Source organism: Geospiza fortis, unplaced genomic scaffold (genome assembly GCF_000277835.1).
Source record: "Geospiza fortis unplaced genomic scaffold, GeoFor_1.0 scaffold10, whole genome shotgun sequence".
Classification (NCBI taxonomy): Eukaryota; Metazoa; Chordata; class Aves; order Passeriformes; family Thraupidae; genus Geospiza; species Geospiza fortis.
In genome coordinates, this window is record NW_005054326.1 from 50,902 (window position 1) to 61,728 (window position 10,827).

Consider the following 10,827-nt stretch of genomic DNA (forward strand, 5'->3'; position numbering starts at 1 on the left):
GTTTGCCGGTATTTCCCGGTGTTTCCCGGCCGTGTGCCCCGTGTGCCACGGACAGCCGGCCTGGGCAGGCTGAGGAGCCACGGGGTGCCCGGGAACGGAGCTCTGGGAGGCTGCAGGGTGGAGGAGTTCTGCCACGTGCGGGGGAGGCTGGGGCTTAACGTGAAGCGGTGGGAGAAAAGGGTTTAACTTGGGGCAGTGGGAGGCTGTGGTTTAATCTGGGGTGGTGTAGGCTGGGGTTAGCCTGAGGCCATGGGAGACTGGGGTTTAACTTAGAGCTGAGGAGGCTGGAGTTTAGCCCAAGGCCATGGAAGATTGGGATTTAACCCAGGGCTGTGGAGGCTGGAGTTTAACCCGAATCTCATTTTTAACCTAGGGCCATGGAAGACTGGGGTTTAACTCAGGTCTGGTTTTTATCCCAAGGCCATGGAAGGCTGGGGTTTAACTCAGGTCTGGTTTTTATCCCAAGGCCAGGGAAGGCTGGGGTTTAACACAGGTCTGGTTTGTAACCCAAGGCCATGGAAGCCTGGGGTTTAAGCCAGGGCTGGGGCCTCAGGTGCTCCTCTGCCCTTCCAACACCTGTAATGGAACCCACACGTGTGCAAAAGGGTGGTGGAGTTACCAGTGCTAAAAGCATTGTGGTAAAATGTACAAACATAATTACCTTGGGGAAACTGGGTAATAGAACATTTAGGCTCTTGGCAGGTGGTTCTTGGCTTGCTGTGACAGTGAGACTCAGGGCCTGTGTTTGAAGAACCTGCCCAATCTGCCTTTTGTGTTGTTTTCCTCCATTTCTGTGCCACACAAAACCCCAGACAGCAGGTGCCCTTTGAAAACTCTTCTCTCTGCCTCTTGCCTGTGTGTTGTGCTCAGGTGTAGCCTAGGATGAACCCAGTTCCCTATCTTACCCCTGGCTCAGCTGCATGGTGGCCTATGCTAGCTCCAGCCTCTCACCACCAACTCAAGAAATTTGGTTTAGTAATTTTTTCTTGGCTTGGGTAAAACAGAGAAAAAGGGGGCTCACTGATGGTGACCAAAACACTGCCCTGTTTTCAACTTTCTTAATGTTCCTTTTCTTCAGGAGAAGACAGATGTGGAGGGAACGCTGTTTGTTTACACAAGGTGAGCACATTTTGACATACACAGGTGAAATCTGTGGATATGGAAAAGCTGGCTGGGATGGAGCATGGCTGAATGAAATAAAATGCTCCCCTTTGTTTAAGGGTGAAAAGAAACAAACTGCCAGAAGCAAATGTGGGAAGGAAAACCCTCTGAAGGAAACATGACCTTGTATTTTGATAAGCCTTCCCAATATGATTTAAGTGTCAGTGTTGGTAAACTGTAGAAATCTTCTGTAGTGGTTTAAGTAGGATTTGCAATTTAAAATTGTCTGAACAAAAAAAGAGTGAAATAAATAATTATATTGCTGAAAGGAAGGGAATGGCAGAGCTTTTGAAATATCATGTCCCCTACTTAGGGAACTTTCATACTACTTGTGTCTGTTCGTTTTTCATGCATATTTCATCCAACATTTTGGTTGGTTTTCATGCTTTCTTTTAGCAGCAACTCTGGTTGTGGCTTTCAGAGCATCATTTTTTGCACCATTTGTTGTAGCACATGTGTTTGTTGTGTTGTGGGGGTTCCATGTCGGTGCCCCAGCATTTCTCTGTGACTGCTGTTAAAGTCAGAAAGTTGCACAGTCAGCAGCTCTTGCAGTAGCTGCTGAGGTGTAACACCAAAACAGAAAGTTACTTTTTCAGCTTTTGTGTCCAAGAGGATCTGGTATGAGAGCTGAGAAAGCAAGAGATGGTTTTGAGAAGTGTGTGAGGTGACAGAGGGGCCCAAGAGCCTGTGAGCTTTGTGGGAATGCTGGTTTCAGTCCCTGCAGTGGCAATGGTCATCAGCAATTTTTCTAAGCTGCTCTCAGGTCAGTGGAGATCAGGTGCTGTAAATTTACCACCACCAGAGGAAAGCAGCAGCCCTTTGTTGTGCTGGCCCTAGGTGGATGTGGTGACTTGTGTGCTGCAAAACAGAAGCAGTGTTTCCTGGTATGTTGGTTTCAAAGCTCAAGAACTGACAACATGAAACCTGGTCCTTCTGGTATTTGTTATCTTTCACTGTTGTTTTTGTTGCCTGAGGAAGTTTCCATGTAGGGCACAGGTTGCTGCCTGGCTGCACTTTAGGCAGCAGTGTGGAGCAGGTTGTGAACTGTGAGTAACAGCATGCATTGCCCTCATCATTCAAGTTTTAACTTTAATTTTCTATGACTTCAAACAAATTAATGAATTCCTGTGGAAAGCACATTGCCAGCAGACAGATTGGAGACCGCTGGTGCTGTGTTTGTTTCTTCTCATTACCTTAGTCACAATGTAAAATGATGTTACCATTTTACTTGGGCTGACTCACTCACTGCCCAGCTCATCTTTGTGAATTCGAGGAACAGTCAAAAAACCAGACTTCCAACTGGATGAGCTCCAGTGGAAGTGGACTGTTTGTTTGTTTGAAGTGAAATATTGACCCTTGCAAACAAGGATTATTTCTTTGGTTGACTCCAATCCTGTAATACAGGTTCCTGTATTTTGGTTTCATAGAGAAATCCACACACCAGCAATTAAGCAGAGATGGCACTTTTCCCCAATGTTTGGCCATCATCTTTTCCTTTATTGCCAAACTTGGTTTGAAAGGAGTGGCTCCTGTCAGGATCATGACAGGTTTAACAGTTTTATCTAAGTGACTTGAAGTGTAATCTCCATGAATGAGCATAATGACTTAGAGTCACAGCATGGTTTAGGGTCATCATTTATCAGGGATTATTCAGGGATGGGAGAGGATTCACAGCTGCTCTGGGGCAACCTGTTTCAGTTTCTCACATGGTGACTTTTATCCTTAGGTTTTAGGTGGTGTAGAAAATTCTCTCTTTGATGATTTTTAGTATCTGCAGTTGTCCACCTGAGTGCTGAGAGCTTGCCTTGCTCTGACTTGGTTTAATTGCTGCTTTCTAGTCCAGCAAGGAGTTATAGGGTAGATGGTGGCATTGGATCATGAGGTACTGATGGTTCTCATACATAATGTAGGGCCTTTGCCATAATTAAAAGGATTACCAAAACTGCAAGAGTCAATTGTTATTTACTTGGCAACAAAATTAGATTTTTGTAGCATCTCTTAGAAATAAATAAATAAATAATGAATTGGAGCACTACCTAACAAAGAAAATAAATAAATAATGAATTGGAGCACTACCCAACAAAGGAATTATTGCGATTTCCTTTTCCCTTGACTGGATGGGACTTCTACTTGTTCCTTTTCAGATCAGCTTCTCCAAGGCATGGTTTCACAATAATGAACAGACTGAGCATGGAAAACCGAACAGAACCCATTACTAAAGACCTCGATTTCCAGCTCCAGGACCCTTTTCTGCTCTACAGAAATGCCAGGTGTAAGTATGTGACACCTTGGGTTAAATACTGGAGTCACATTCTCTTCAGTCTGTTCTTGGTTAAGGTAGTCCAAGTGCTTAGACTGCAGCATTCAAGGGGTGAAATTGAAGGAATGAATTTTGCTTTTTTGGTGTGCTGAAAGAGAATTGCTCAGCGTTCCCTAAAATGCCACTCTACTAAAGAAAGTATTAGGATGTGCTTAGGAGTAATCTCCTCATTTAACTGACAAATTGTGGATGTTTGTGGTTGCCTGTTGGTGATGGGCTGAGAGAAAGTGTGTGTGTGTTTTCTGAATACACCCCAGTCACTGCTGGGAAGTCTCAGTGTAATATTTGTAGTCTTGATTTTCTGTGTAAAAATAGACAAATGCAGCCAATCCAAGCCCTGTGTTCTGCTCCAGCTCCAGAACCCTGCTCTTTGAGCACGTTGGAAGGCAGGTTGCTCCTCAGCTATTAGGGGTAACTCTTGACAACATAATGCTGAGTCTAATTTAAACCCTGCTGAAAGACAAAGTTATTACTTTGGGCTTTTTGTTGATATTGCATGATTATCTTTGCACAAGAATTAGCAAGTGTCAGGCAAGCTCAGCAATGAGTGGAAGACATGAAGAAGCTTATTTGTGCATGCAGATTTACACACAGACTGTTACAATGTGCAGGGAGCAGTTGGAAATTCACTTTGTAGCTGTGCTTGGAAGCAGAGCAGTAGTACCTGATGTGGCCTTTGTCCTTTATGCATAAAAGCAGATTTCAGAAATGGTTTGTGTGAACTGTGATGCTCAAGTGTTCCCTCTGGATGAAGTAAAGGCAAAAGCAATCCATGGCTTGCAAAGTGGCCTGATTTGATAATCTGCTAGACCTTCTTATTTCATAAACTAATTTGGAGTTGGGAAATAGATCAAGAGGGAATCCTGTTGTTCACACACACTATGTGGTAGAAGCAATAGAGGAAGAACATTCTAAATAGCCTAAATGAAACTGCTGGTTTTGAGACTATTTTCTAAGCTGACAAAGAATTGGATTTCAGAAGCAAACTGAAAAGACTTGCAGACATCTCCAGGCTAACCTAGACTGGGCCAGACATTAGGATTTTATGTACTGTGACACCTCTTTATTCCATCTGATTTTGAAGGCTTTTTCTTATGTAGCTGTAATCTTATTTAATCTCATTTTGAAACTTCATTAGGAATTTATGTTTGTATATACCAATACACCTTTTGAAACCTGATCTATTAATTTTTCATTTTTGTTGACACAAGTGCTATAATGAGTAATTACTAGTTTTCATAATTCTGTAGTGACAGAAAATAAGTTTTTTGTCTGATTACTGCATATAAATTGTAATTTAATTTTTAAATAAGAGAAAAATCAGGGGTTGGGGGATGTAAGCTCTTTTTTCACTAAGAGACGTGGAAATTTTAGATTTGCAGGGTCTCAAATATAAGTAGCAGCCTGTGCTTCTGAGCAGGATGTCTGGGTTTGTGCATCTGATTTTTACCAGGGTTAGCTGTTTGATCTAACCATGGGTAAAATCTGTACCTCTTCATTGAGTTGAGAGTTTGGTTGTCTGACAGCAGATTCATGTTTGTTTTTACTAAAAAAACCCTATAAGTTCTGTCAGTATCAGGTGAGTTCTGGTATAAGGTTATGTTACCCCGAGCTGTTTATCTTCCTAAAATATTCTTACAAAGGCTTAATTATTATTTCTTCAAGAAAACTGGAGGTTTTGATACTTCAAACCAAAAGCTGTTGTTTTCTCAGATTTTCATGAAGACATCTGTTTCCAGAGCAAATTGGAAGACAATTTTTACCAACTCATTTGAGTTGTCCAGGTTTTCTTTAGGTCCCTACAGTTCATGTGGTGTTGCACATACCTCTTGCCCTTTCTTCCTTATTTTGTATTTCAAAGCCTTTGCAACATGAAATAAAGAGATCTCCTCGACAATAAGTGTGGGTTTTCACAAAGGGTCTCATCCAAACACAGTTCTGAATATCTTCTTGAATTTTCTATATGAATATTTTCTTGCTCTTGTACAACTTGCCTTTACAGTTTTTTGCAAAACTAAGGCTTGAGATTTATTGTTAAATGAACTTTACAAAACCAGGGTGTTTAGGCCCTTATGTTGTAGTATTATTTTTATCTCCTGCTTTCACATACTAACAAGGAGTGCTCAGGGATAGCTGTTTACTCTGCAGAACACTGAACAGTTTGGCAGTAATACTTAACAGTATCTGGAAACAAATTATCTTTTTCTAACATGTTATTTGACTTGGTGACTTCTTAGGCTGCTTTTCATAGATGTCTCCTTATCAGATCTAACAAAACTAACAATTTCCTCTGCATTTTTAATTGCTGGCCTTGCCCATTGTTTTGTTTCTTCCAATATTCGAAATTCATTTTGTACAGCTGAGTATCTGTGGCTGGTTGTATCACACAGTCTAAAATGAATCTTTTTGGCAGCAAAAGGTGGTGCTTGTGTACTGGACAAGCCCAACAACATTTTGTGAGGTAACAGCTATCCTTTTGTAAAGCTTGCTTTGTATCCAATATATGATCACAATAGAAAAAAAAATTCCAAAATTGTACACAATAAATGCAAGTTTTAGAAATGCTTAAGACAAAAAAAAAAGTATATTTAATCTTTTTATTTTCTTTTTTCATATTTCTTTTATTGTTTCATATGATCCTGGTCATCTTAAGTTGAATTATTGTCTGAACACCATGTTGGAGGCACAGTCTAATTCCAGGACTTTTCAGGCTGGATTTGGGATGCATGCCAGTTAATGTTTGCTCTGATCCACTATTTCACAGCAAAGTTTTTTTTTGGGAAATATCTTAGGGTAGAGCTGGGGTTATTAATTTCAAAGCCAGGAGGGAAGCTCGAATTACAGTTTTTCATGCCAGCAGAAATCTTTGTCCACCAAGGAACAGAAGGTTTATGGCTCAAACAAGCAATTTTCAATGTGACCTTTAAACTTCTGTAGTTAACTGCAATTTTAGATCCTTGCTTTCTGAGAGCAGGACAGTAGTTCTGGTCTTGTTTAGATGATCTAACAATTTTTAAATTTTCATGAGTTATGTATTTGACTAATCTTAACTACATCATTATTACTTTTTTTCATTAGTTTTTCCTGATAGTTACTGGGAACACCAATAGTCAGAGCCTGCTGCTTAAGCCTTGATGCTGATTGATATGAGATAGTTCAGAAGAAATATATAGCAGTAAATTATTGATTAAATTACCTTAATTTTCTCCCTCTAGCAGCTGTATAATAATTACAGCTATTCCCCACTCTCTACTGTACCAGGTGTTTTTGTCTGTGTGCTGGGGCAGGGAATTATTTCTTGATTTCACTCATTTACCTTTTCATCACTGAATCCTGCTTTTGATGCTCATAGCAAACAGGGAGTTTGGGGAATATTAAGTTGCTTATCTCAGAACTGGCTTCACCTTGAGCATTTTAGCTGCCAAGAACACAAGATCCTACCTTAAAATAGTATGCTAATTGTGACAATGATCTGATACAGGTTAATTGGGTGCTTTTCTGCTATATTGAGTGGAGGAAGAAATTGTGTGACATGTCAGCCAGTATTTCTCTCTGACAGTTTCTGCACCTATTTGGACACAGAAGTTACTTTTCACTCCTGTGCCACACTGTAGCAAGGGCTTTGCTCCTGTCATCTCCTCAGCCTGAAATGGAATAAAGCCTTCCTAGTGAAAGGTGTCTGCTGAATTTGGGCTTTTGGTGCTACCAAAGCAGAGCAGACATGCCTGGTTTGGCAAAGCTGTCCAGACACACATGGTCTGTACATAACCTTACACTTGTTTCAGTTTTTCTCTTTAACCTGCTGCCATATGTCTATCAGAACCCTGAACATTTTGTATTATTTTCCCAGATTTCTACACTGCAGAGACATCTGGTAAATGGGATGGGAGGGAGAGGGAAGTTTGCCAGCTGTCTAAGGAAATTTTGTGGGTTTTATCTGTGGTTTGTGGGTTGTTTTTTTTTTCTTCCCCCCTAGTTCATAATTATGTATGAAAATTTTACCAAATATATGCTTGGGGGCAAGTGCTTGTAAAATGTTTAGGAAAAGGTAACAGTGTATATTTTCCTCAAACTATTATTTTTCATTCTTAGATTGTTACAGTATCCATGAGTGCTCTTAAATAGAGCAACTCATCTTCTTTTGAGACTGATTGTGGCTCATTTTAGTTCACCCTTCAAAGGAAATACATCCTGAGAAAAACACAAATGGATTATAAGTGTCCCACCTCTGCAGTGACCCTGCAATTACCATTTCTCTTGTAAAAAAAAATCTTAGCTTGAACACTTTACAAGTCTACTTCTGAAGGGAAAAGGTAGGAAGCAACAAGAAGAAAATCAGAGTAATAAGTGAAAAAGAATATATGATGAAAAACAATCCTCTTTTGGCTACCATAGTGTATTTTTCCCCTTGAAATGTGTTCGTAATCGACACTACATTTTTTTGTAATACAGTATTTTAAACCTCTTCTTTCTTCTGATTTTTTTTTAATTTGAGAATGAAAACAGCATTTGGTGGTTACATTTCCTTGTGTATATATTTAGACTTGGCCTTCTGCATACTGACCAATAAACTGCTCCTTGCTCAACTGAGACAGGCAAAATAGATATTCCAGCCTTTGTCTTTATGATGTAACAGTTTCTGTTTGATGTTTTTGGTTTGGGGTAAAAATGCCAATTTAGAAAGGAGAACCTCATTTATCAGCCTCTGTCCTGCCAACGTTCAGTATCAGGTCCAGTATCAAAACCCCAAAAGGATGAATGCAGAAAATAAAAATGTGTATTCAATGGATTATTCCCCAAATGCTCATTCATCTTTCAGAATTTTGAAACCAATACATATAAATGTGTTTAACTTAGTCCAGTTTGTATTATTTTTTTCTCTAAATGTCCCAAGTCAGTGGTCTACTGATTCAGAAACATTACATGGCTTTCTGTTGCTGCATCATTACACAATGTGCAGTGTTTTTGTCACAACTGAATAACTTAAAAACAGGTTTTTTGAGCTTAAGTTTGTTTGGAGAACTACTATTCTGGCCTGCTACAACCTGCATGTTTTGTTTAGGAAAATATTTCTGTAGTTTAAAACCCTTTGAAAGGTGTTTGTCAATTTGAAACAAAAGTGCAAACTCAAACTGTAGAAATGCTAAGTAATTTTGGCAGAAGGGCCTTGCCCTTCTTAAGGATGTATCCTTCTCAGCCTGTTTTTTGCTAACCAGTTTTGGGTAAAGGTCTTTTTGAAAAGTCTGCCTGGACTGACTAGTGCCATTTCTCAGAATACAAATGTTTGTGCTTTACCTGAGGTTCTGTCCTTGGAGACATTTTTGTTTCAGAGATACAAACAAATCTCTCCTCTTTTCCATTCTAGTTTCTCTCCTTTGATCAGCATTTTAAAAATTCATTGTGTATCCAGCAAGACAGAACAACAGCAGAGGTCATGATTATCTTCCCTGGATGTTCCTGGCCTTAAAGTGAAATCTCAGTTTTGCTGAGAGTGTTGGAACACTAACACTCTTGAGCATAGGCATTCTTTTCCTTTTTTAAATTTCCAAAGGAAAAATACATCCTGAAGTTAATTAATGTTTTAAATTAATTCATGTTTTAATTAATTAATGTTTTAAATAATTAATGTTTTTAATTCTAAACCCAGAAAATGAAGGATGCAGCATGAACTTTGTCATGTTGCATGCTTTTTTTTTTTGAAACCTGTTTTAAGTTTCTGTCCAACTTAACTGTTCTATGGGTTTTAATCTGCAAATTTTCTTGAGAGAAGTAAGCAAGCTTCTAACTGCCTCTGTTTATTGGATTCATAGTGATGACAATTTTTTTTCATGCAAGATGGCCTCTGGCACTCAGTTTATTGACTTCCTTGTACCTACGCTCAAATTACCTGTTCATAAACCAGTTTATAAAAACACAGATAAAGGCATTACTGATTTTCTACTACGTTTCCCATATAGCTCCTGCCTTTGTGGTCTTTACTTCAACTAATCAGTGATTTTAATGTGCTTAGAAAATGGTAAAAATTACTTCAGAATGTCAAGAAAAATAATAAACTAACCCTTGGAAATAGTATATATACAAATCTACATTTTTATCACTAAAACCATAAAATATGTGCATTTATATGTTAGGTTTTCATGCTTTGTCTCACTTTAATTTTCAAGGCTACCTGAAAATCTTTAATGCCTACCTACTGAAATATAAAAATATTATTATCACTTCATGGCGCAAGTTAATAGTGCAGTTGGGGTAGATGGACATGCAGCAGTGCTGTCTCAAGGAAAGTGGGTTTTAACATCAGTAATTATGGTTTAGCAGTCAGGTTATTTGGCTTGTCTGATCTGGAGTACACAAACTACAGGGTTTGAAACCTGTGGCTAAGCTCTGCTTAAATCCATGGAAGGAGGAGTGGATTTTTAACCTAGAGAAGGGAACATGAAAATGAATTTAAAATAAATCAACTGAAAAAGTGCCATAGAATATCGTTTTTTATGGAGACTTGTAGTTGATCGTGATCTCTTCTTTCCCCATATTGAAGCTGCCACTATTCTGAGCAGAACACTGGACTAAGTGAATTACAGTGTCCCCAGACAAACTAAATTATTATTGTGACTCTAGGAGTAGCAGCTATTAATTAATTCAGCTTTAGGGTGTTTGGGGTTTTTTTTCTGGGTATTGTGGAGAGTAAAGGTTCTGTGATTGAGGTTTTTATGCTTCACATAAGAAAAAGGAGGAGGAAATACAAAATTCCTTTTTGTTGGTTGTTTTTAAAGCAAAATTGTTTGTACTAATAAGTATTTCTAAATTTAGTTTTTGCAGGGCTGCCTTATTATTCATATTTTCCTTTAAACTAAATACAATTTGTTTTTCAGTGGAATTTGCAGACGCCACTTTTGAAGGCCTTTAGTTTTAATTTTTGATGCGTAACACCACATCCCCGGCCACGGCGCCCAACTCAGCACAGATCTTTTCTATTCAAACTTTCTAAACATGACATTTTAGTTGTTTCTTCCTCACCCTTCCTACCCTGAGGATTTTGTGCCAATTGTGGAAACCTTTGGCTGAGCAAAGCAAACGGGTTTTGGTTTGTCGGGTGGCTTTTTGCAGCTGTAACTGTGATGACTGCAGCCCTCTTTTTGCTTTAATGATGTTTTTCTGTTGGGTGTTGCAGGTGCTTTAAAAAAAGTAAGGAAAAGAAGTGCAGCAATGCTAATGTAGGTTTTCAGTTTCAGCCCAATCTGGAAATCAGAGTATGCCATGTGAGAAGAAACAGGTTAAGGAGCTAAGACAAAAAGGCTGTGTAGTTTTTAGATGGCTGGTAATTATTTTGTGCGTGGTGCAGCTGT

At 39.1% G+C, this 10,827-nt stretch overlaps 1 protein-coding gene across 1 annotated transcript in view; it reads left to right on the forward strand.

The window, feature by feature from the left end:
* Positions 1-1,078: 1,078 nt before the first annotated feature.
* Positions 1,079-10,827, forward strand: part of DCP1B (decapping mRNA 1B) — a gene marked incomplete at its 5' end in the record, with an annotated part of 38,840 nt that continues 29,091 nt past the window's right edge. The window contains 2 exons of the mRNA XM_031057052.1: positions 1,079-1,119; positions 3,306-3,433. Of these exons, the coding sequence (XP_030912912.1) occupies positions 1,079-1,119; positions 3,306-3,433 (169 nt within the window). The remainder of the gene's footprint in view (positions 1,120-3,305; positions 3,434-10,827) is intronic.